Source organism: Grus americana, chromosome 14 (genome assembly GCF_028858705.1).
Source record: "Grus americana isolate bGruAme1 chromosome 14, bGruAme1.mat, whole genome shotgun sequence".
Lineage (NCBI taxonomy): Eukaryota > Metazoa > Chordata > Aves > Gruiformes > Gruidae > Grus > Grus americana.
In genome coordinates, this window is record NC_072865.1 from 6245845 (window position 1) to 6271518 (window position 25674).

The following is a 25674-nucleotide window of genomic DNA, read 5'->3' on the forward strand; positions in this document are numbered from 1 at the left end:
TTGAGTGGAGTTACTGTTAACACAGCAGCCCTTTTCCTGAGAGGCCATCTCTGGTACCAAAGTGCTTTTGCAAGTAAGAGTAGTCCCATTCTTGGAAAGAATGAGGGGATAAAAATCTTGCTGGAAACATCTGATGCAGGGTTTTACTGGGTTTCTTGAGCAAAGAAACAACTATGTATGTATTTTACACATGTAAACTTCCAGGTCTTGCTTTCATTATTGCATCTAGGACTCGGGCGTCATCAGTTTACCTGGCTTTTTTTGTTTTATGGTGCTAGCCTGACACCTGGACCTTCCTCTCCAGCAGACACAGCCGAACTGTAATGTGTCTGTCAGCATGTCTGTCAGCAACTCACGCTGCAGCTTCAGGTACTTGTTCTTCTCTGAAAGGGCTTTGTTCTACTTCAGAATTTCACTGTTCCTGCAAAGGGGAAAGGCACACCTGCCACCCAGCCTGCTAGGGAGAGGAGCTGCTCTCATTTTCCCACTTGCATTCCCAGAAGATAAATTTCACCTCTTTCAAGTCAGCTTGAGGAGGGCTGTAACCTAAGGCGAGCTCAGCCTGCTGGGTTTTGTAGTCCATCTGGTAGAAAATGGGCAAAGAGGTGGCCTCTTGGGTAGAAGTCTGCTGGAGAAATGATCTACCAGATAGTCACACAGCCCCTGTGCAACATCCCTAATTCCCTCAAAGTTCATGGTGAGCCGGGCAGCATGAGCACCAGTCCAACGTGCAGAGACATGCATAAAGCTGAGTAGACATGTTGTGTTAAGCTGGACGAAAGTAAAGCTCTTCCTTGAAGCTACCTGCTCAGGACATTTCTGTTTGGTGCCAGTCATAAAGCTCTATTTGTTGCTTGCTGAATTTTCTTTCCTGGGCAGGAGAATAATGGAGAAAATCTGCAGCTCTGGTTCAAGGGTTTTGTAGGCATCTAAGCATATGGAGACACTGGAAGCGATGCAGATGCTGATTTCTGAGTAGGTTTTGGAGATATTATTGCAATGCAAAAAATAATTACCAATATGGGTCAGCATTTTCCATTTCAGTGAGAACAGTGAACGGAGTTTAAATACCTGCTCTGAAGATGACAGAACTCATAATTCATCATCCTGACCCCATCGCTGTATGCTCCTTCCCTTTCTCTCTTTCCTAGCTAGATGTTATCCATTTGTTCTTCTGCCTCCATCATAAGCTTCATCCCTCGTGTCTCAGCTACGTGTGTTGCATGTTCCTCGTGTTTGCATATAAGCATGTATAATTCAGGATCTTACAGTTAATCTGCAAACCTGATTAACTCTCAACAAATACTGCTAGCAGCTGATTTACCTTATCATCTCAGGCCTGCAAACAGGGAATGCATGGAAATCTCATACTTACCAACTCTCTGTAGGCTTCTCTGTACGTGTGACCTCCAGTCAAAAGCCCTAGAATTCAATTATAACCTTTCTGTCACTACCCATGGCTTTAGAAACAGCCTCTACCTGTGGTGCTGTGACAAATACAAGCTAAACAATGCTATTAAATATGCATGATGTGTGTTCTACCATATTAGATAACATAGCCACGTTCATCATCTGCTAATGCTGCCAATTCACAGCTTTGCTAATGCAGCCTCCCTCTTGCTTCTGCTTTGAGCAATTTAAGAGGCTTTTTGGTTACATTTCACCTTTTTCCTTTTCACCTTTTTTATCTTTATTCGTTACTCTGGTGGTCTGCAGCAGAGACTGAGCAGAGCTGTGTTTCCCAGCTTTCCTAAGCTGTAGCTCACTAAGAAACCAAGCCGGTCTGGAAACCAATTGGAGAAGTTGATAGACGCTGCTTTAGTGAAAAGCAGATCCTCAAGTCCCTCCTTCTCTCTGAGGCCACTGCTGTACTGTTTGAATCTATCACCCTTCCCTTTATACCACCAGCTTATCCACAGCTTATGCTCAGCATTGTTTGTCAAAAGGAAATGGAAGAATTGCCTCTGTTCTGCTCCCTCGGTGAGCACATCCTCTCAGGGCTCAGCTGGGAGTTCACCTGTCTGATGCTTTTCTGTTCATTAGTGTAACTCAGGCCTGTTACTGTTTTGGTTTTGTAGCATTATAATTACAGCAGTTGGCAGAATACCTTTTGCTTTTTACTGATAGGGCTAGCTACCTGGCTGTGAATGCAGTTCCAGCAGTAGAAGAGGTGTCTTCTACCAGCATACTTTAGGTATCTGCATGTTTTGCCTGACTGAGCTAGGTGGGCATGAGTCAGCTCTGATCCAGAAGCCATTGGCCATGCAGTGCTGTATTGAGCTCATCGGGCTGCTCTCCGAGGAGAAGGTTTCTTCACTCAGGCAGAACATTTACAGCTCTTTGGCAGTTCAGCCTTGCACCAGCCAGGAGGGAGGTGGGCAAGTGTCCATTTGCATCCGTTGCAACAAGGCTCGTCTGCATTTCCTTATGCCCTCCCAGGAGGAGAATGAGCTGTAAAGCTGTAAATACTTTACAGTGAGGTGACTGAGTCCAGTCTTGGGAGAGTGTGCTGCGGTACCCGTATCAGGACAGCTAACGCCGTGCCTGAGCTCTTGCTGTTCTAGCCCCGTGTTCATGAAACGGAGCCTGTTTTAGCCACTCACCAACTGCAGGCTCAGGACCAGTGACCACAGCAGCTCACTGCTTTCATCTTTGCTGGCAGGATGCTCTCTGACTTCCACTCCTTGCAGGTACCGTTGCCTTAGCTGTTTGGCATCACCCAGCTTTCCTTTGTCAAGTAGTGCAATGTCAAAGCAACACAGCTGATGCACATGCTGCTGGCACAGATCCTCTTTTATTCTCTCACTCTGTGAGTCCTCCTGAGTGCTGACCCTACTTCTGCTCTTTCTAACTTTTACCTGTAGCTCTTAGACCCTGGAAATCCCTGAACACAGAGATGGGCATGGCATCGGTGAGGGCTGGAGCAGGGCACGCTCTTTCTTAAGCTACCATGGCAAATGTCTGAGTTTTCCTTTGAAGGGAGGGCATTCACAAAAGGGCACGTTAAGCCCTGTCCACCTTGTATATACTGTGGCTCTGCCCTCGCCAGGGGAAAGATGAATTCTTGGTCCTCTCTTGCAAGTGATAATTGCTGGGGGGTATAAAACTGATGAAGATGAGGCAAATTGTAACCTTAGAGTGTGGATTTTCCTGGCCTCCCTTGTCTTGACCTGAACATACAAAGTGGCAGATAGCTTTGTTTCTGCTTGGATTTTATCCCACTGTCTCACCCAGGAATGGTTTTTACTGCATAGAGCTGTGGCCTGTGGTAATATAAAGGCAGTATTTGCCTGCGGGCAAGGGCCCTGCCTGTCTGAAACACCTCATGCCTCCATCCACGGCTGCGTCTCTTCTGTGATGGCGCGGCGTTGAAGCCAAACACGGTGCTCTCAAACCACAGGTATGACATGGGTCAGCCACAGTCACACTCTTCACCCCAGCCCCCCTCAGCCTGTCCAGTGAGGGTTGCGCTCTTGCACCTACACCCTCCTACCCGCCCCCCCAAGCAAAGCACTCCTCCTTCCCCTCGCCTTGCTCTGTTCTGCATCCAGCGGATCTATGTGTCCGTATGTATACTTGGATCAAAAGGTTTCTGGGTTTTATTGCCCACAATGTTCTTCTCAGTTTTGGCATTGATTGATACGTAGTTCAAAACTACCATACTGCACGCAGGCGAGCACCAAGACGCTGTTATGTTGACAGCGAGGCCTCTGCAGACTCAGCACATAAAATGGGTCACTACCGTGGTGATTTCAGTTACACAACTCCAGTGTGCCTGCCTTTATTTTTCCTTGCCCTTGAAATCACTTGAATGTAATGTAAACAAGTAAAACTAAGACAAGGGGGTAACAAAATCGGGATGAGGAATGGTGCTGGGAAAGGAAAGCGTCCCACAGTACTGGTCTGGAGACTAGTGTACCCACAGCTCCAGCCGGCTGGTTCCCCAGAGCTCTGATCCCGGAGCTGCTGCAGAAATAAAGACCCATTGAGAAGTCTGGCTCCACATTAGCATTTGAATTCCCTTGTAGTCTGTTGTCAGATGGGCAGGAGGTGGGTGCTAGCCTCCGTCTCTCAGTACTGATATACAAAGGTGGCTTTAATAGGTCTTTATTTTTCTGAGGGAAAGAAATGCATTGCTCAAACTATGGACACTTTGTGTTTTCCTTTTTTTTTTTCTTTTTTTTTTCTTTTTTTTTTTTCCCCTTCTCTTTCCCCTCTCCTTTTCTCCTCTATTTCACCCCCTTTCCTGGATCAGGCTGAGCCATAGACAGACACGTCTGGGTATTGTTAGCCCAGTCTGACCTACTTCTTCCCCCCCCTTGGCCCCAAGTTATGGATGCTGGTGCTATGGAAACCTGGGTGACATGCCAGAGCCACAAAGCCAGGGCCACCAGCTACACCCTCCTCTCCCAGCCCCATAGGAGCTTCCCTCCCAAACACACCCCCAAAGAAAGTTAGCAGTGCTGCTTCCCTGGGAAATTCAAGGGGAATTTCTCTGTCTGGCCCACCAAGCCGTGCTCTGGAGTGACCGGGGTGCTCTTCCATGGGCTCAGGTGCACGGGTGCATTTTTTCCCTGGTCCCGGGGTACAGCATTTTGGTTCTGGGGGCCATGTGTAAACCTGCCAGTGCCTGCACACCAGACTCATATGTGCACGTATCCTGCACATGCTGTCACATGATGGGTAGGAAAGTACGCATGGGCGCCCTTGAAGTTTTCAAGATAAAAATAAGGTACAAACTTCTGCAACACGGTACAAAAGCCTACAGGAACCTGGTTAGGTTCCTGCAAACACAGAAATGGCAACACACGTGGATGGCAGTTGCTTCTTCAGGGGGACAGAGCTGTGCAGTTTCATCTTCACTTCTTTGCTCCCGAGGGAACAAGCCCCACTGGGGGACGGAGGCTTGTTTACAAGTTCAGCCCGTGCGTTTCTTGCGATAAAAAAGTTCTTGCTGGTTTTGCCAGTTTCCTTTGCTCTCTGCTGGCCTCCACCCCAGCTGGCTGCTTCGCCTGGGAGGCTGTGGCTGTATCAGAGTGGATTTGCTTCCAAATATCTCACGCCAAACCTTTTCCTCCCCATTGCTGACACTGAACTGGCAGCCATAAGGGGAAGAAGCCCGGGAATCCACAAAATGCTTGCGGGGGGCTCTTATGTCTGTTGTAAGCCGTCTCCAGGGGGTTTCAGCGAGGCTCTAAGGACTCCTCCACCCCAATAACCTTAATACCAGGGCCTGGCCCAGCACAGCCGAAACTTGAAGCGGAAGGGTTTGTGCACGAGTGCCGCCATGGCCGGGGCTCTGCCTGCAGCCGGCAGCCTGCGTGACCGCTGCTCTGGGCGCCTCTCGGGGTGCAGCCGGGATGTCCTGGGCGTCTCTCGGGGTGCACTGACCGACGCCTCTGCCGTAGGCTGCCGGTCCATGACCAGCTGTCTGCAGCCCCCGCACCCCCCCGCCGCCGGACACCCCCCGGTCCCCCCAGCCCGTCTGCCACCAGCCCGGCCAGCCCGGCGGCCGCAGCCGCGTCGCACCAGCGCCCTCTCCCGAGCGGCGGCGGGCGGAGCCCGGGGAGGAAAGCGGCAGGAGGCGGGCAGGGCCTGCGGGGGCCGGGGAAGGGCCTGCGGGACGCCCCGGCGGGCTCGGGCACAGCCTGGGGTTCCTCAGCCCCCGCAAGCTGCGGGCGCAGCAGCCCGGCCTCAGCTCCGCTGCCAGCGCAGCCGTGCCCCCTCACCCGGCGCTTCGCCGGACCAGAGGAAAATTAAATCCCCAGGCGGGGGGAGCTGAGCTGGCTCCGTGGGTCACCACCCCTCACACACCCCCCCCCCATCACGGCTCCCAGGAGGCCGGGCAGGAGCGAGTGCGGGAGGTGGGGAGGGGGCGGCGGGGACGGGGGCAGCAGCGGGGAACCTCACCTTCCCCGCAGTGGAAGCTGCGGTTCTGCCATCGGCCCTGCAGCAGTGCCAGCAGCTGGATTGCTGTTAAACTGGGCCTCCCGGGACGGCCTGCGCACCAGCTGGATGGTGACCCCGGAGCCACATAACCTTGGGGTGGCACGGGCAGACCCTGGCCCACCCAGCACACACCCCGCCAGACCAAACCTGGCTCCTCAGCATCTCTGCAGCAGATGAAGGTGGGCAGAGTAGTTTCGTACAGCACCAGTGCTACATGCCATGCGGTATTCGAATTGGGTAAATCCTGAAACCATTGACTGCATCCTTGAACCATGGTCCAGTGCAAAGTGATTTTGTTTGATGACAGTTATGAAGTAATGACAGCATCCCTGGGTGGAGGGGAGGAGCTTTCCTTCTGCTAGAGGCAACTGAAACGACCCCTCTGACCATTATTTGAAGGGGATGATGTGCTGGGCAGTTTTTCGGTGGCGGAGCTAGCAACAGCAGGCAGCTGGGGCCAGACTGTGGCTGTGCCGTGCCAGGATTTTCAATGGTCTTCTGTGCATCCAGCGGGAGAAAGCCGGCTTGCCACAGCCTCGCTGCTGAATCATTAACTTCCCTCCTCTGAGTCATTCTGCAGCCCTGTCACACGCAGAGCCCAGACTAGCAGGGCTGAGGTGGGTAGTGGCTCCGGGCTGATACGGTGGGGTTAGAAAACTGGTTGCAGGGTGAAAGGTGGAGGTTGTGTTTGCAGAACCAGCGAACACCCACTTGGACTAACCGGAGATAGCGGGGTTTTGACACAGAGCTAGCACCCGCACAGGCAGCTGGGACTGGTCCTTTTGTATTAACCCTCTGGGAGGTGACTGGTTATGCTGGTGAAAAGGTGAGGACTGAGAATTAACTTCAGGAGATGGTGAGATGTGTTAATGTAAAGGCTAAGTAAAATCTCACTGGGGGCAGGTGGCATGTCTCTTCCTCCCTGGCCTTGCTAAGGCACAGCCAGCGTTAAATGATGCTCAGCCTTTTCCACAGTGTATTACCAAAGCTGCTAGAAAAAAAGTTATTTTGTTGTTGTTTATCTTGCAGTGACACTGGGGGTTCCTGTGAAGATGGGGCCCTGCAGCACTGAAAACTTTGCAGAGGCAAGTGCTGTACAGTTATTTTTGTTTGGATTTAAGTCTTCCCCTGCAGTGTTTGCCAACTTCAACACGGCAGCATGACTCCAAGGCAGGAGAGCCTGAAAGAGAAATGGACCGGGGGCTTTGCTGGATGAGTCAATTTAAAATGCAGGGAAGGAAATGAAACAATGTGAAAAATTAATCACTTCTTCCAAAAACCCCCTACCTTTTGTTCTTAGTCTCAATATACAAACTGCTGGGAAAGGGAGGGGAGGATGGTGGGCTTTAAAATGCGGTTAGACTGGCAGCATGTTAATGCAGTTATGTTTGGCATGAAGTCCCCCCGTGATGATGGCATGGAGCAGTGCTGGTGTTTTCGGAGCTGTGTTGCTAACGTGAGCAGACCGATGGCCAAAAGCATCAGTGTTGTGAACGCTGAGCTCCTGTGAAAATCCAGCTCTTCCTGCCGCAGGGGGCCAAGCCTGGAGGGGGACCCGAGCACCCGCCAAACCATCCGGCAGGGACCACTGTTTGGTGCTGAGCAGCTCAGCCCCCAATCTGGGACCTTGGCACCTCTGAAAATCACCTTCTCCCTGCTCAGAGCTCTCTCCCCGTGGGATGTAAGGTCACAGGCTGTGTTGCACTGCACAGCAGGGAAACCAAGGCAGCTGCCTTGCACTCAAACACCCAGGTTTTTGTTCTCTGCTAGTCGCAGACCCACAAAGAGACACCCAGCACAGCAAGCTCACTGCCTTTTTATTTGTGCACGTTGTCTCTTGGCAGTATTCAGAGTTGTACATGCAGTAGAGGTTATGAATTTGGTCTGATTTACAGTATCGCCCACGGGCAATGGCTAGTAACCATTACGAGGGCACTAACAGACTTTCGCACAACATCGTGGTGGTTGCTCCTGTTTATCCCTCGCCTCTTTTGTTATGCCTCAGCCTACACTTGTTTTCAAACAAATGCCTTTCTTAGGTGTGGGCCTTGGAAAACTGGCATGAACCCATGGATAGTGCCTGGGCTGAAAGCAGAACCACAGGAGGAAGGGGAATGCATGGTGATTCCATGGAGCAGCCCCCTGGGAAGCTCAGGCTGAGATGAGTTTGCTTTTATGTGTCTGGTTTTCCTAAAATCCTCGTTTTGGAGCGTTGTTTCCGCATAAGGCATGGCAGAGCTGTCTGATATGGAGCACTTGGCACACAGAGTGCTGTGGGGAAAAAATACCTCATGAAGAGCTCAGTGGTTTGTGCCGGCACTGGGCAGTGGGGAGTGAGGTGTTAAAAACTCAGGTGAGGGTGGATTTGTTGCTGAGAGCTGTATTAGTTACAGCCAGTCTGTTATTGCGGCAGGAGGGAGCAGGACTCGAAGGCGAGGACACGGATGAGGGACAGAGGAGTGGGTCACGCTGTGAGAAGCTGCAGGAGGTTCAGCCCCATGTAGTGAGAGAGGAAGAAATGCAAGATGCCCAGCACTGATGCTGCAACGAGAATCCAGAGAACTCCGGTGCCAAAGTATATCGGGGCGAGCCTGGAGGGAGAGAGGGAGCCTGCTGAGACGGAGCATCGCCGCTCTCATCTGGGAACAGTCCCTTCCTCTCTGCAGAAGAGGGGTGGAGAGGCAGCCCCTGGCTGTCCCCTGCCCGCTGCGTGGGGTCCCGTGCCCTGGTCCTGCCTCGAGGGAGCACACAGACACACATGCAAGGGCTCGGGGCAGCTCCAGCCTTGCACCTACCCGTATCGCCGGCCCCAGCCCTGTACCCGTGCCACGTTGTGCCCTGGGGACAGCTCAGCAAGGCTGAGTCATGCAGGGACCCCGAAGCAGCCAGAAGTAGTCCCAAGCTTCCCCGAAGCACGTTATGGTCCCAAATGCAAACCCCCAGGGGTTACCACGTGCTCCAGGCTGGCAGAGCCGTTTACCTTTCCGAGGACGATGCTTTGTATCCCATAAAGTAGCAGTAGCGGGCGTAGAGATAGAGCAGACCCAAGGCTGCAGCCAGACCTGCAGTTGAAAAGACCACAGTGACCTTCTCCAAAGGCTTCTTAGAGCTACTTTGAGCCAAGCAGGTAGCCCAAAGTGGAGGAAGAGAGGCTCTGTGTCCTCTGGCTCTATCCTCCCATCAGAGACAGAGTTACTGCCTCATTTATTGTTCAGAAGGTGAGCAGAACCTGAGGACTGAGCCAGCACTCAGGGTAACAAATCCAGTGACAAACCAGGTAACGAGCTGTTCTCACCTTGATGGAAGAAGAGTCCAGCCTGCCACAGAAGTGCCAGGAAGATGGGAAAATATTCAGAGCAGTTCACCCTGGCAGGAAAGAGGAAGGTCATAAACAAGAGAAAGGCAGAAGATCTTCCTTTTTTACTTCCCCTAGCAGTTTCCAGAGGCTGGAGACTGTTGCTTTTTAGAGCGAGCGTCACCATAAAAAGCCTCCAGGCTTGCACCTTTCCCCGCAGTTTCTGTCCCGCCTTTAAGTCACAGGAATTAACACTCTGGGACACGAGAAATTTAGTAAAAGATGCCCAGGTCAGACCACGCACAGAAAGGCTCTGTGAACCACCCCCGCTGCCCCTTCCTGAGTGCTGCAGCTTACACCCTGCTGTAAAAGCCCCAAAGCTGCAATGAGGGTCTGCCCCAGCAGGCTGCAGACATGTTGAGGATGAAGTGCATCTTCAGCAGACAGGGCCAGAGCAGCTTGGGCTTCATGCAGGAGCAGGAGGGAGCACTCAGCTGTTTGGGCTGTCTGTACAGCCCTGTCCCCCCTCCAAAGGCAAAGGAGCAGGACCAAGAGATGCTGGATGAGGCTGAGTCTAGGCTGGCAAAGGAGCAGAGAAGGGAATGGCTGAGGGGATCCTGCTCCTGCTGCCCAGTTGGTTTTTTTTCAGTGCTCAGCTAAAAAAAAAAGTTGAAACTTCTCCCTCTCTGCTTCCCTTCCCACTGCAGCCCTAGCACAGGAGTCACGGCAGAGATGCCGGATTGTGGCTATCCCCATCCCAGCCCCGGCTGCGAGTTCTCTGGGAGCTTGTCTTGCGCAGCGAGTGGGGTTCACAGCAGGGCTGAAGCTACCTGAGGCTTTGACAACGCTTGGCTAAAACCAGCCTAAGACTCAGGCACCCACAACTTTGTCTTTAGCAGCCCTAAACCCTGTGTGGTTTCTATCAGCAATGGCTGGTGTGTTGAGGACTCATGAGCCAACGCAGTCTGGATGCTGACTCTTAAATCTATGAACTTAACCCCAGTGGAGGTGGGTAACTGTTGAATTACTCTGGGGGTCCCAAGAAATGAATGGCAAAGCAGAGGAGGGGCAGTGCCATTAGACTTGATGTCTGGAAAGCATATTATATGAGGAGTTTCTTACTGTGCTCGAAAGATCCTCTCAAATTCAGGTGGGCCTGAGATCTTTGGAGGAGAAATGCCAAATGCCCTCCTGGCATAGATCACCTGGAGGAAGAAGTAGGCTGCAGCAAAAGAGAGAAAAGTAGCAGTGGTCAGTCCTCTGGCTGGGTACGGTGGGGCCAGGAGACTGCCAGAGGTAAGGGCAAAAGCTCTGCGGTCTCCTCCTAACCTTGCACCCCTGCATAGCAGAGAAAGCTGGACAGAAATCCCACATACCTTTCAGACAAGGAAAAGGAATGACCTGTTGCAACAGTGAAGCAAGGAGTATGCAGTCACATAGCACCAGCAGATATCTGCTTTCTCTCTTGCATAATTAACAAATCGTCAACCATCTATAGAAATTGTTACACAGTTCAGATGCACTTTGCTACTGCCAATTTTAAGGTTCTTTCCATCTTTAATTTTTTCCCTTTCTAAAACCTGATAGGTGAGTAAGGATGGAACTGGTGCCACAGATAAGCCACCCAGACATTGAGTTAAATTGTCATGCAATGTGGAACCATGGCTGGGAGACATCCTGCATGACCCACCCCAGCCCATTCTTCCATTTTTCTGCACTGAAGTGCTCTTCGTATGCTAACGTCTACACGGACCTCAGGAACTGCTGTAAACCCATTTTTCAAAGAAAGAAATTCTACAGATTTGCAGAGGAGATCTACCAAGAAATATCTGAACTGAGGAGGTAGGTCGGTTGAGAGGAAGGGCTTCCCGGGCACTCATTTTGTTGAATACATTTCGAAACACAGACAAGATATCAGTCCACTGTCTGAAAAGCAGGGAAGTGCCAGTGCAACGGCAGAAATGAAATAGGGAAGTGAAAGGAAATCAGCGGAGGTGCAGTAGACTGACCCAGCAAGTATTCGGGTATGTGCATCCGATAGTCCCTACCTTGCTCCAGGACTCCCAGGACTGTCACGGCAGCCAGCAGATGAATCCGATCCAACATATCGACTCTTCCGGACCCTAGAAAATCTGATTTCTTGATCAGAAGTTCCTCTGGACAGCTTTAGTCCTTGTTGATGTGGCAGACAGCTGTGGTAGCTGATAGTGTAGGTTTGGTCTAACTGGACAGGGAAGATTTCTATGTGGTGCTTAAACCAAGGAGGAGTCTGGCTTGTCCATTACCATATGCACTGTGGAAATGTAAATTGGCAGAGAGAGGTTTAATGGAGTATTTCCGTTCCCACCCTCCCTTTTCCAGGAATGAGTTATGAGGAAATGGGAAAGGCAGCAGAGACAAAATATGTGAGCGATAAGAGAGGAACTGGGAGCTGAATGGAAGTACAAATCTCAACAGATATGCCCAGCAATCCACTCCCCCTGGGGCATCTGGTTTAAAACCGCTCCTAACAAAGGCTGAGGCACATCCCTCTTGCTGATGTTGCATGAGAAACCGCAGCCCTGCTTGGGTTGCTCTGCACCACTCGAGCATCAGGCCAGGCAGCGTTTCATGGTACGTACCATCGCATGCACAGGCTCTGGAGAGCATGCATTGGGCACAGAGCACAACTCACGGCCACAACACCGAGACAGCATCGAATAAAGCCCGCGAGTGAAAAACCCACTGCGACAGTAAGACAGGATGTGATAAAGTGTAAAAGGTCTAGATCTGTCTTGCACGGTGATACTTTATTTGAGGATGGGTCCTGCAGAGTGACTGTCAGACACCGAGAGGGTTTCAGAGCCAGCCCTCGTACCGGAAAGGCTGGGAACTGTGCATTTAAGGCTTCTGATCAATCCTCAGCCAAATTAACTCTCATTGTAAACACCAGAGAGAGTTCTGCACAATTCATCAGGATATAGCAAAAGGAAAATGATGTTTTCGCATGTCAGGAGAGACCCACTCAGCTAGTTCCTGTCTAACAGTGCAAAGCTGGCACGGCTGCGAGCTGCTGAGACTGCCAGCTTTGTTTCCTTCCTCTCCCTTCATTCGAAGAATCTTCCCATCAGACCAGGGAAAAAGAAAAGCAGGTAAAGACAAAGGATCAATAAACATCACTATTACAGAAAATAAGATCAGATTAAAGCAGTTTACAGAAATTGCATTGTATGCCTGATGTCCTTGACAGACATTCTAAGAAGCAGTAAGCTGGTTCTGGTTTTCTGACTCTCTATAAGGGATAAAGGCACCCAAAGAGGCTATAACAATGTCCCAGCTTAGTATTTCTCCAAATCAAACACAGACACCACTGTTTTTCAAGCACCAGCTGTAAGATTAATTCTTTCATCTCAAAATCAATAATTTTTCATTCCGGTGACTGTTTAGAAATACAAGCAACATTGTGTTTTGTTTTCTCCCATTTAGCTGTCAAAGAAATGAAGGACTTCCCTTTGCCAGCTCAGAAAGGGCAGAGGTCTCGCGGTGCTTAATGACGTTTGATTTCCCTCTGCTCCTGTTTGATTACAGCTCGCTAGCAAAGAAAATACAGAGCAAAACAACAGAACAAAAAAGATCCGAGCTTACACCTCCGTCAGATGACAGTGCAGCGTAACCTGCATCAAAAGCGTCAAATATGTGTAAGGAAACCTGGGCCAGGAGGAGCTGTAAAGGCTGCCATAGAGCACGCCTGCTCCCTAGATCATCATTAGATGCAAAATACTTCTACTATCATCTAGCATAGTCTAAATATAATAAAGGCTAGTAGAAACATGAATGAATAAACAAGCACAGATGTTTCTCCCCTCCTCCTCCATCCTCCCTAAGCATAATTTTTCAAGCTGTCTTTACCCCCTGAAGGGCACAGAGTTTTTCTTGTCCCCGTTGTCACCATCAGAACTCGTCCTATTTTCCATTCTCACTCGGTGTTTGCAAGGCATAGACACAATTACCCTCCTCCTGACATGAAATGCCTGTCCATGATGGGACTGTCCCCAGTGGACAGCCTCAGCATCCTGCAGGAAACAGCGGCCACCTGCATCCCTGTGTAGGGGATGCCATGGCAGGCTCCGGCCGGCAGACATGGTCCCCCTCGCCACCCCAGCCTCGGCCGCTTTCCTGCCGTTTGCATCCGCCTAACGACTACGCAACCGTGTGGTGACTCAGATCATGCCGTTGATCAGACAGAAAACTCTCCAGGCTGAAAGCAAAGGGAGATCGGTTTGCGGGCGGCTCAGCAAGCCCAGCTGGCTGCATGGCCACCGCATCCCAAGGCTCCGCGAAGGAGAGGGGCAGGAGGGGCAGCTGGGGTGGGGAGATGGGGACAAGGCATCACTGCTGTCATCATCTGCCTGCAATGACACTGAAATAAGCATATTGCAAAACCTCACCCTCTGAGGCTGACACGGCTGAATATCCTCCTAAGCAGAGACAAGTCCTGTGGTCCCAGGTGCACCTCTGGATGGATTTGCTGAGCGGAAGCTAGCGAAACGCTGTCCTCCTCTCCCACTCCCCGGTGTGTACTATGTTCTCCAGGTTACACCATGTGAATGTGGCCCTGCATCATGGGGCAGCTGGACCTGGCACGGTCCAAACTCCTCACACCTCCCTCTGAGTCATCACTAGAGGCATTTCTCTGTGCCTGCGGTTGCTTCTGCCACCTCTTCCTGCAGCCATTAATGCTTTCTGCCTCCTAAGTACCACTGTAGGGCTGCACTGTGAGCTGGACTGCAACACCAATCAGTATTAAAAATAATCTTGGGAAGAAAAATAATCAGCACAAAAGACTTGGAGGAGTTTTAAGCAGCTGCAGAGTTTGCAGTATCTATTACTCCCCAGGAGCAGTGGGGCAAGGAGAAGCCAGCAGCTCTGAGTCCAGCACCATTACAGGCAATAACACCCCCCTAGAAATGTGTTTCATGAGAGTACAATGGGCCAAGAGCTCTCTGTTAGTGGAAGAGGGAACGTTTTGCAGCTCAGCAACTCACCCTTCAGCTGTGAAGCATGGAGGCACCTCGTCCTTTCAATCGTATTTTAAAAATATGGAAGTATTTTTTAATCTGGTTGGCACTTGTGCTTCCTTTCCCTTCGAATTCTTTTGCAGCCACTGAACACATCCAAACCCATGGAACTGCTTGCGAGAACCATTAGCGTCTTTCTATCAGCCGCATAGACAAAAAGAGGGGGTTTCGTTCAAGAGAATTAAAAGCCACACAGAGAAAAAAGAATTTTTCTAGTTCAAAAGAATGAAAGAAAAGAGAAAGGGAGAGAAAGAAAGAGAAAGAAGAAAGCAAGCGAGCTCAGCCCCGAGCACCTCGGTCTGTTCAGCTGGCAGCTCCCTGGGGCAGGGACGTGGGGCGGCAACACGCCTTCCTGACCTCCCATGCCTGCGGAGCCTTCTGTTAACTCCGACCAGACTGAGATTTTCCTGCAGTTCTTGGATTTTGCAGCTTTAAGAGGAAGGACAGGCTAAAAACATGGCAAGAAAAGGCCAATTGACAATTTCATCCCTTACGAAGATGCAGTTGGCCACATGTGGCCCTTCCTAGGAAGTGGGGACAGCTGCAAACAATTTCTGCTTGCGGTTCACACCAGGGCTCCCAGCAAGGCACAGGCAGGCTCAGATCTCCTGAGCATTTTGAAATGCGTGCTGGGTTCTGCATTTTGCAATAACCATAAAAACTTTGCATGACAAGAATTACCAAGTCTTCCTAAAATGTGCATCTATACAGAGGATCCTCCTTTCAGTAAAATAGTAGGTGGTTGGTTTTGCCAGCAATATCCGAGCTGGCATTGTGCGAAGCATCCCTCGGAGTACAAACTCAATATATAGTGGAGATGTTCATTAGCCTGTTCATCTACATGGATTTCAGTCGGATATTCCTGAGATTTCCATATCTGCGGCATGTCAAAGAGGTCATGTAAATGTTCTCAAATGATTAGAACTTCTTATCTCATTAAAGGTGAAGGGCTTCACCTTGAAGATTAAACAGGGAAAACATTCAAAGCCATTTTCTAAAAAGCAAGATGGAAAGCCGAGTCTTTGGGAAACTACATAAATGAGTACATACACTCTTTTAGTTAGGGATGATGTGGAGAAATTTTTTTTAGAGCTTTCTTCTAAAGGAGTTTGGTGAGCTTTATCTGTACGCATATTAAATCTGACTAGAGGGCCCATCGGTATGAAAGCAATGCCAAAATTCTCCCCTTAACTCATCATCAAAAGGCACTGATACATGCAAATGAATAAAACCCATTCTTTTATAGTCAACATCTGTTAAAAATATTAAAACAGGCAAATTAAATCCCTGTCTTGTTCTGCCTTGTCTTGTGTTATTGTCACACAAGGAAACTCCTTTCCATGTGTTTTGCCAATTTTTCTACTTCCTTTTCAGTAGAAGGTCAGAAATAGCAAATAACCAAAAAAGAACAATGCCAGAAAGGCAACTGCACTTCTGGATAGCTCGAAAAAGAATTCATTTCTGGAGCGATAAGTGTCTATGGCAGGGAGGGGGAGGATTTCCCTTTGCAGAGGGACAAACAAGCCTTTCGAGCATCTTTGGCAGCTCTTATGTTAACACACACTTAGTATTATCCTATCATGATGTGGGGAAAAAAATTGCAAGGCTACAGGGCACATAGAAATACATCAAAGGCTGAAGAGTGGTCATGGAGTGCAGCTTCCCTTTTCGTAAATTACAGGGGTGAAGAAATAGAGCTATTTAGCTTTTCTATCTTGTTTGCAGCAGAAAGCTGGATGCCGGCCAGCCCTGCCTGGTTATGAGATAGAGCTGGGCTCTATCGGTGAGGGGCTGAGCGAGGGCAGCTCAGGGAAGACATTTTTTAGGGAGGAGATTGGCATTCCTGATAGGTCTCCAGAGAAAGAGAGATCCTTGGCTTGCCAGGCACGGGGGAAGAGTGGGGGGAATTTGCCTGAACTGGTGTGGTGGGTTGAGCCTGACTGGGGCCAGGTGCCCACCAGAGCCGCTCTCTCACTCCCCTCATTCACTAAACAGGGGAGAAAAGGCATAACGAAATGCTTGCAGGTTGAGATAAGGACAGGGAGAGATCACTCACTAATTATCGTCACGAGCAAAACAGACCGAACTTAGAGAGGGAATTCATCTGATTTATTACTAGGCAAAACAGAGTAGAGGAATGAGAAAATAAAATCAACTCTTAAAACACTTCCCCCCACCCCTCCCATCTTCCCGGGCTCAACTTCACTCCCGGCTTCAACCTTCCCCCCCTCAGCGGCACAGGGGGACGGGGAGTGGGGGTTACGGTCAGTTCATCTCACGGTGTTTCTGCCGCTTCTTCATCCTCAGGGGGAGGACTCCTCTCATTGTTCCCCTGCTCCAGCATGGAGTCCCTCTCACGGGGTGCAGACCTTCAGGAGCAAACTGCTCCAGCGTGGGGTCCCCCACGGGGCCACAAGTCCTGCCAGCAAACCTGCCCTGGCGTGGGCTCCCCTCTTCACGGGTCCACCGGTCCGGCCAGGAACTTGCTCCAGCGTGGGCTTCCCACGGGCCGCAGCCTCCTTCAGGTGCCTCCACCTGCTCCGGCGTGGGGTCCTCCACGGGCTGCAGGTGGAATCGCTACACCCCCTCATCCTTCCTCCATGGGCTGCAGGGGGACAGCCTGCTTCACCATGGCCTTCACCACGGGCTGTAGGGGGATCTCTGCTCCGGCGCCTGGAGCTCCTCCTCCCCCTCCATCTGCACTGACCTTGGTGTCTGCAGAGTTTCTTACATCTTCTCACTCCTCTCTCCGGCTGCAAAAGCTCTCTCTCTCTAAGTGTTTTTCTACTTCTTAAATATGTTATCAGAGAGGCGCTGATTGGCTTGGCCTTGGCCAGCGGCGGGCCCGTCTTGGAGCCGGCTGGCATTGGCTCTGTCAGACACAGGGGGAGCTTCTAGCAGCTTCTCACAGAAGCCACCCCTGTAGCCCCCCCGCTACCAAAACCCTGCCACGCAAACCCAACACATTCCACCCCTCGCCTCTGTGAATCACATATTTAAGAATTATTAAAACATATTCAACAGAAAAACTACACACACACTAATCACATCAACAAGGAAAAAGAAAAAGAATTCCCCCCACCAGAATCAAAGCAACACTATCACAACACTAAACAAGAGTAGACAATACACACAGAATCCACCTCTCGTCCCTTCACCTCTATTTCACTCTCAATCTACGTTCAGTCAATGTTTTGCTCGTTACCTCTTCCAATTACTGTCCTTATCTCGATTTTCTCGTGCCCCACGTTGGGCGCCAAAAAGACTGTGGTGGGTTGAGCCTGACTGGGGCCAGGTGCCCACCAGAGCCACTCTCTCACTCCCCTCATTCACTAAACAGGGGAGAAAAGGCATAACGAAATGCTTGCAGGTTGAGATAAGGACAGGGAGAGATCACTCACTAATTATCGGCACGAGCAAAACAGACCAAACTTAGAGAGGGAATTCATCTAATTTATTACTAGGCAAAACAGAGTAGAGGAATGAGAAAATAAAATCAACTCTTAAAACACTTCCCCCCACCCCTCCCATCTTCCCGGGCTCAACTTCACTCCCGGCTTCAACCTTCCCCCCCTCAGCGGCACAGGGGGACGGGGAGTGGGGGTTACGGTCAGTTCATCTCACGGTGTTTCTGCCGCTTCTTCATCCTCAGGGGGAGGACTCCTCTCATCGTTCCCCTGCTCCAGCATGGAGTCCCTCTCACGGGGTGCAGACCTTCAGGAGCAAACTGCTCCAGCGTGGGGTCCCCCACGGGGCCACAAGTCCTGCCAGCAAACCTGCCCTGGCGTGGGCTCCCCTCTTCACGGGTCCACCGGTCCGGCCAGGAACTTGCTCCAGCGTGGGCTTCCCACGGGCCGCAGCCTCCTTCAGGTGCCTCCACCTGCTCCGGCGTGGGGTCCTCCACGGGCTGCAGGTGGAATCGCTACACCCCCTCATCCTTCCTCCATGGGCTGCAGGGGGACAGCCTGCTTCACCATGGCCTTCACCACGGGCTGTAGGGGGATCTCTGCTCCGGCGCCTGGAGCTCCTCCTCCCCCTCCATCTGCACTGACCTTGGTGTCTGCAGAGTTTCTTACATCTTCTCACTCCTCTCTCCGGCTGCAAAAGCTCTCTCTCTCTAAGTGTTTTTCTACTTCTTAAATATGTTATCAGAGAGGCGCTGATTGGCTTGGCCTTGGCCAGCGGCGGGCCCGTCTTGGAGCCGGCTGGCATTGGCTCTGTCAGACACAGGGGGAGCTTCTAGCAGCTTCTCACAGAAGCCACCCCTGTAGCCCCCCCGCTACCAAAACCCTGCCACGCAAACCCAACACAACTGGGGAGATGTTGCCGCATAGGGTCGTGTGTGCTGAGATGGGGCAGTCAGGAGGGCAGGGTCCCTCTGCCGTTACAGTGACTTTTCACACCAAAGTCCTCTCAAAGGAGGAGTTTTCAGGGAGACGAAGGAGGTGGTTTGGGTGGAGATCTGCAGGAGGCGGAGTGTGACGTGGACAGAGATGCAGGCTGGGCTGCCCATGCTCGAGGCCGGCTCTGTAAGCGGGGACCACACTGCTGGGAAGAGACCTGTGAGCTGCAAAAAACCTCCGTGGGGACTCCCTGGTTTGGTCGGGAGCTGCATTTAACCTCAAGCCCTCATACTCGGATTTTACCAGGGCCACATGCATCCGGCCATTTGCCTCAGCCCTGAGCTTGTCTTCCTCAGGTGTCACTCATCGCGATGGGCTGGTGTGGCCATCTCTGGGCTGTGCCTGTCGCGGTCACCCTCACCGGAGCTGCTCCGCTCTCCTTGCTGGGTGCTGCAGGACTGCGCCTGGTGGGACCCACGTCCTGCTGAGCATCCTGCCCTGTGTCACCCCGTCCATCGCCCCAGGCCACAGCTGAGCTGGACGAACATGAAGGGTGAGACCACGGTCTCCAGCTATCGGCACGGGACAAGGGACAAGGCCCGTGGAGGAGCTCATGCCAGCGCAGAAGGTGCTGGGGCAGCGCAGCTGGATGCAATAGGAGACGAATGTTTCTGTAAAGCTTTGACGTCAGAGGTGTTAAAAGGTTTTGAAATATTTCTTTGGAAGGAACTAAAGGCAGATATGGGGTCATCGTTGGGTCTGTTGTTCTTTGAACTCCTCCTCTCTCGTGCCCCCAGAAGATGCCCTGAAGGGACGGGGCAGCCGGGCAGGGAATGGAGCCCGGGTAGCGGGTGGGCTGCTGCAGCAAGGGGCACACACACCACACTGCAGCTGCGAGGCTGCAAAGGCAGTGCAAGCAGTGTGAAGAGGCTGCCCGGGTCACATAAACAGCTGAGCCCAGCGGAACGCGAACAGACTCTCTCCCTTCTCCCGCCTCCGAACAGGACCGTCCCTGGCACAGGACCAGGGAGCCAGCGGCAGCCATGGGTCACGGGGGCAAGACGCGAGTCTGGGAGCGGATGGGTTTCTGGTTACTGGCTGTAACTTCTTGGAGCCTTTGTGTGTTGTATCTGGCCAAGGCCAAGCTGGCCTGCACGTACTCAGTGGTGGCAGCCATGGGGAGAGTGGGGCTGGGGACAGTCCCTGGGGAGAGGTGCCATGCGAGCGCAACTCTTCCGGCCTCACATGGAGCCCAGACGCTGCATAAGGGCTGACCAGCTCTGCTGTCCACCAGACAACTCCTACCCCTGGCAGCTCAAGTTGGGGGGGACCATTTAAAGTACCAGAAGTGGAGGCTCCTTCTGAGCCTTTCCCTGTCTGTCCCCGCTCCTGGCATGCAGACCCGGAGGTCCCACTGGGACCAGGCACCCATCCTGGCACCGCTCTTCTTCCAGCACCTTCTGAGCAACTTCAGCCTCTCCAGCTATGGGGGTGCTGGCCCGCAGAGGCAGGCAGGTAGGGGCTGTGTCATGGGAAGCCAGGACAGACAGACAGACAGGGGCTCTAAGTTAGAAAATCCTGTTCTTCCCAGAGGCCTTTGAGAAGAAGAGAGCCATCAAGAACAAGGAGCTTTTGCAAAATGTGAGAAACTGCCTCTCAGTAGTCACAAAGCGGTGAGCAATCCCACACTGGGACAAAGGAATTGTTTTAAAACCAGCTGGGATTATTTTTAGGGTGTGAAATAGTTGCATGATGCAATTGTGTAAAAGAATAGAATGACCAGAAACAGTGCTAAATACCAAACTTGCCTGTACACCCTCGTTTTTAACCACTGGGAGGCTGAAATGGCAATTGAAGTGATGTTACTTTGCAGACTATCTGTCCCCCAAAACCTGGAGGCGGGATGGATGGTGTCCGTAAGTGCTCCGACAAGAAGACGATTCATCGAGTGACACCCGGCAGTTAGTGAGCTCCTGGTCAGAGCCGTACTACCAGTACCCTGGAGCTCTGCTGGGGAAAAAGGCAGAGAGAACATGCCATAATTTGAGGATTTCTTGTAGCCCTTACACAAGAAATATTCTGCTGCTTCCAGTTTCCTGACATAATTCCACTGCCCTCTTACAGCAAGGTGCATTCAATGTTTGTTTTAAGGAAAACTTGCTTTCTTAGCAATACAAATCCCTCACAAGCCATCATGCTTTCAATACATGGTCTGCAAACCATGTAGACATGCTTCTTTTGACTTGTGCTTGTGATGGCAATAAGCAAGATGGACAGTACTGGGACGTGGATCCTGCTGCCCATTGCATCACACTTAAGGAAACCCATTTTCCAGCATCCTTCTATGCTCCACACTGCACAGGACCGGGATGCTGCCCAATAACTTTGCATGTCTCGATTGTAGCCACTTCCATTAAGAAAATGCTCGATGCCCAAGTCAGTGCTTGACACCTCCTGGCTACGCAGGCTTCTGTCTGCAGGACAGCATTCCTCCCCTACCTCTGCACGATCAGAGCAGGTTTTTATCAGGGGTCTGGCATGGCAAAGCAGAGTTGAACACAGCACGCGTGAGCTTGGTCTTTGGTATTTGAAAGCCCTGACATCGTTGCTGGTCATCGCAGTTTTACATCCCAATTTAGTCCTTTTATTTAGCACCTGCAGAGATCCCAGACAGATGCTATGCCCTGTACAGTTTCAGTGATTACATGTAACAGCTTGTGCACTTTATTCACTGTCTTGGTCTTCTCCTCCTGAATACCCCTCTTAAATTTTTGGCCGTTGCTATAGTTCTGCAAATACCAAAGAATAATTCGCCTTGCCCTTTGAGTGGACAAAAGAGCTCTGGTATCTGTGTCACAACTGAGGTTTTGGCAGCAGGAATAACAGCACTAGAAATTAAAAATAAAAGCAGTTTATACAAGAAAGGGATTTAAGGGAGCTCAGTCTCAAATTCCTGCAATTGCACAAGAGGAGCACTGGTGTCTCACAATCTGTTTAAAAGATCTTTCAGTAAGCTATGTGCCACAGAAAGAGAATTAGCAATAACCTGTGTGACTGCTCAACATTTGCTGATACAATCCAACGCTATAGAGATATTGCCTGGGCCAAGGCAGCCAAATAGGATTTTAATGCATTGACATCACCAAACCAGTAATTGCTTGCTGTTTATAACTGCCTGTCTGCCAGACTTTCTGGTGCAGGCAAGACTAGAAGTGGTAGTTATGAAGCAACCAGAGAGCTTCTGGGACTGGCTCCAGCCAACCAGGCAAGGAAAATCCCTTCTGAGCTAGCTACCTGTAGCAGGGAGGATGGGCAAGAGAACTGGGACTTCAGCTTGAAGCTCCACTTGGAAACGTGTATCTGGAGGAGAACGTGGATGCTCACCTCCGATGGCATTTATTGTATGCTAACTTTAAGGGTCAGACTCACCTTTTCTACAAAGAAATGCCAACAGACTATGCTGCAAGGAAAAGTCTTTTAATTTGTCTGATAAATAGCTGGGTGGATGTCAAGCAGACAATAAGGTCCTTAATTCAAGTTTTTGTGGGAGGTTTTGTTAGGACACTACTAGTTTCTATAATTTTTAACTTCTGTTGAAGAAGGATGTGGTTATTCGGGAATATACAATCCAGTCTGTTGGTACAGGACTTATCAGGGAGCAGTGCTTAGGTTATTACTAAAGCAAACAGAAAAATCTCCACCTATAATTTCCAAAGGTTCAATGTTTACAATAGATTAACATGGTCAACTGCTATCTGCAGAACACTTTTTTTTACTCCAGTGAAAATGCGTTCAAATTCCTCCCAAAGTCCTCCAATGATCTGCCCTTTCAGTATTAAACATTTCTTGTACCAGTGATCTTCTTAACTCTAAATATAGGGTTTCTTAACCAGATATATACATATAGATTTTTATTATGTATATTTTTATTACATACAGATTTTTATTATACATATAATTTATATATATTTATATATATACACACACACATGTGTGTATATATAAAAGAAATCTATGAAGAGCTGTAAAGCAGACCCTGGTTTAGTAATCAGTTTAAAAAAAATCAGCAAACAATTAGAAACAAGTTTCATGTTAAATTTAATTTGGGGATTTTTCTGAGTTTGCCTTAGATCTATATCTTTATACTCATAAAGGGAAGAGGATCTCTCTGATTCTCTTTTGCTGCTTTGTAAAAAGGTATCAGAAAACAACCTCTGACAAAAGCCTGTCTGGGGTTACAGAAAGCTTGCAGCTCGTATCTTGGGTAGGGGATGTCCAGCAGGAACAAAAGGAAAGACTTTTGTCACTGAGTCGACGAACAGATTAAAAATGTACCTGTTCGCAGGATAAAGTCTTAGATTAAAACATCCCAAAATAACAATGGCAGCTAATGATGTGCTGTTATAAAGTAAGTCAGCAACTGATTCCAGTTCCACATATAGATACTTGAAAAAAAAAAAATCTAATGGGGGAAACATTTAGAATAAATGAAAGAACTGACCTGGAAATGTAAAACCAAAATAGTGAGCTTGTCTGACATGCACTGGATAGTTAGAATCCACAATTTCTATGAAGGCCAAGGAGGGGGCAGCTCAGCTGCCAGCCTCTTCATCTCGGTGGGGTTAGCACACTCTGAAAGAATTCAAGCTCTTTCCTAGCCCAGTTCCTTGGTGGAAAACTAAAGCACTATATTTTTGACTCAGGAATTTGTGTTTGAGAACAGCAACATTCCCTGAGGCACAGCTGATATTTTTATTAGTCTTAATCAGATGTATCTCTTCGTTCCTCCCCATTCTTGCGAGTTTCCATTGAGCTTGGTAGCAGCTTGCCTTTATAATTTGATCTATTTCTTTCAGTTATAATACTCGCCCCATGATTAATTCAAGTATTGAGTGATAAGATCTAACTCTAAGCTATTTGACTTGAAAATGAGAGCAAAGGTTGTCATGTTTCACTTGTGTAACCCTTACCATTCCTTTCATTCTCGTGCCAAGCGGACATTTTCTGTGACTGACTCTAGACTACCTTCATTTTCCTATCAGCCCATATATCAAAAGAAGCCTCTCATCCCCCAACTTCTGTTTGATTTTTTAATAGCCATCCAGTTCTGAAATAAATCCCCACCTCCACACTCTCTGGGGTTTCTACATTAGAAAGCTTCTGCATCTTCTAACTCTGCAGAGAATACTACACTGCTTGTTGCACTTCCACACAGACTCAGTGCTGCTTTTCAATCTGTGACTCACCATTTTCCCTGGAAACATTACTAGAATAGCCATGGTTAGGGTTTTTTAACTATTTCCAGCTTTTCAGCTGGCTCCACTGAAAACTGGGGTGAATCTAAGCTCAGGACAATAAAGAACAGCAAGAACATCACATCTTTAGGGCCACACTAATCACTTTCCTTACTCCAAGCCATAAGAAAACCCAGTGGATTCCAGATTCTCACTTACATCTTCTTTGGTTGACATGCCCTTGCCTAGATCTGCTTTAAAACAGGTTCTTTGATTTCTGAAATAACACTAAGCATTGTTTCCTTTCATTCCCCCAGAATCGAACAGCAGTGACAGCAAGACCCACACTCGGTAGGTAAGCCCAGAGGACAGGCTTTACTATCCCCTTGGTTTGAGTAAGGATGGGCAGAAATGTTTGGTGTTAATACAAGGAGAAACACAGGCATCAGGTCCCTCATCTCCACTTTGTCTTGCACAAGCAGCTCCAAAGCAGAGCCGTCAGGCTGACGCCGGGGAGGGCTGCAGAGCCCTCATGGGCACTTGCCGGTGATGTGGACAGCCTTGGCTTCCCACCCAAAGGGTATTCAGATGTCTACAAAGACAGCATGGATACCACAGGCTGTGTCTCAGGTTGACCCTACACTTCAGGGAGCTCCTGGGAGCAGTTGGCTCAGGTACAATATAAACACAGATACTCTCATGAAAGAAACCTCCAGTACCTCGCCATAGTGCACAGCTTTTGCCCATTACCAGATGCTTTCAGGAAAGAGTTCAGACTGACGAGAACAAGTAAATGAAAGGAAATTCTCCTCTATAACCATTCAAATGAGGGAGGGAATGCACACAGTACCGTAACTTTATCTGGGTTTTGTCGGCCACAGCAATGCGAGGAAATGCAGCGTGTTCCCACAGAAAATTCTGGCAGACCACCAGGTTAGACCTGCCGAGGTTGCCTCCGCCGCACACAACCCCACGCAATGGGCTGGAAGCAAGGGCTAGCCGTGGTCCTCCTCTTCATCCTGCTGCCGCCATCTGTGCCGACTGCCCAGCTGTCCCCAGTTACAGCACGGCTTGGCAGCTGGTCGCTCCGGCAGTGACAAAGTCCTTAGCATGCCCTTTGTTCCTGCTGGACTTCAGAGGCTGGGCAGGCGTGGGACCACCTCCGGACCCAGCAGCTAATCCCTTCCTAGGAGATGACTGCCACAAATACAAGCAGCAGCAAATCCTATAAACCCTTCACTCCTGGCTGCTTTGCGCCTGGCAACCGGGGATGGAAATCCATTCACCATTCCCAACCAGCTAATGCTGGGCAGCCGGAGCAAGAGAGAGCCTCCAAGGTGCCTGCACTTTTGGGGGATGTTGGCAAAGGGCTGCCAGGAGCTGAGAGCCCCCAGGAGGCAGAGAAATGTTGGAGACACGTCTCATCCCCGGAAGCAGAATCGGACCCTGAGAAACACAGCGTTTGGTTATTCCCCACCTTCTTTTCTGGCACAGAATGGAGCCTTTTTCTGCAGGAAAGAAGAGGAATTTCAGAACGCTTTGCAGGGAGGGGAGGCCAGGCGATGCCAGGAAGGGTGCGAGACGGGGCCCCAAACCACACGCCCAGCGCAAGTGTTTGGTGCTGGCTTGGGAGGAGAAGCCCGGGCTGGGAGGGAGATTTTAATGCATTTTTGCCACCAGAAGGCAGTGGGGAGCTGCAGATGTGAACAGGGTGCTCAAGCAGAACCTTCCCTTGGGAGAAACAGCAGCAGGAGACTCTCCCTCTGCTGTGCCTGGTTATAGTCCTCTCGTTCAGC

At 50.2% G+C, this 25674-nt stretch overlaps 1 protein-coding gene across 4 annotated transcripts; it reads right to left on the reverse strand.

Moving 5' to 3' along the window:
- Positions 1 to 7749: 7749 nt before the first annotated feature.
- On the reverse strand, positions 7750 to 24970 carry LOC129212860 (leukotriene C4 synthase-like). 4 transcript variants are annotated; one of them, XM_054842011.1, is made up of 7 exons: positions 24729 to 24970; positions 14269 to 14438; positions 11293 to 11537; positions 10367 to 10466; positions 9245 to 9315; positions 8930 to 9011; positions 7750 to 8540 (listed from the first exon to the last, which is right to left on the reverse strand). In XM_054842011.1, exons 3-7 carry the CDS (start codon positions 11348 to 11350, stop codon positions 8414 to 8416), a joined length of 438 nt encoding a protein of 145 aa, XP_054697986.1. In that variant the 5' UTR covers positions 11351 to 11537; positions 14269 to 14438; positions 24729 to 24970; the 3' UTR covers positions 7750 to 8413. The 4 variants fall into 4 exon arrangements, with proteins under 4 accessions (XP_054697986.1, XP_054697984.1, XP_054697983.1 ...); XM_054842009.1 differs by having other exon boundaries at positions 7750 to 8220; positions 24729 to 24964; XM_054842008.1 differs by lacking the exon at positions 14269 to 14438 and having other exon boundaries at positions 7750 to 8220; positions 24729 to 24964.
- Positions 24971 to 25674: the final 704 nt, after the last annotated feature.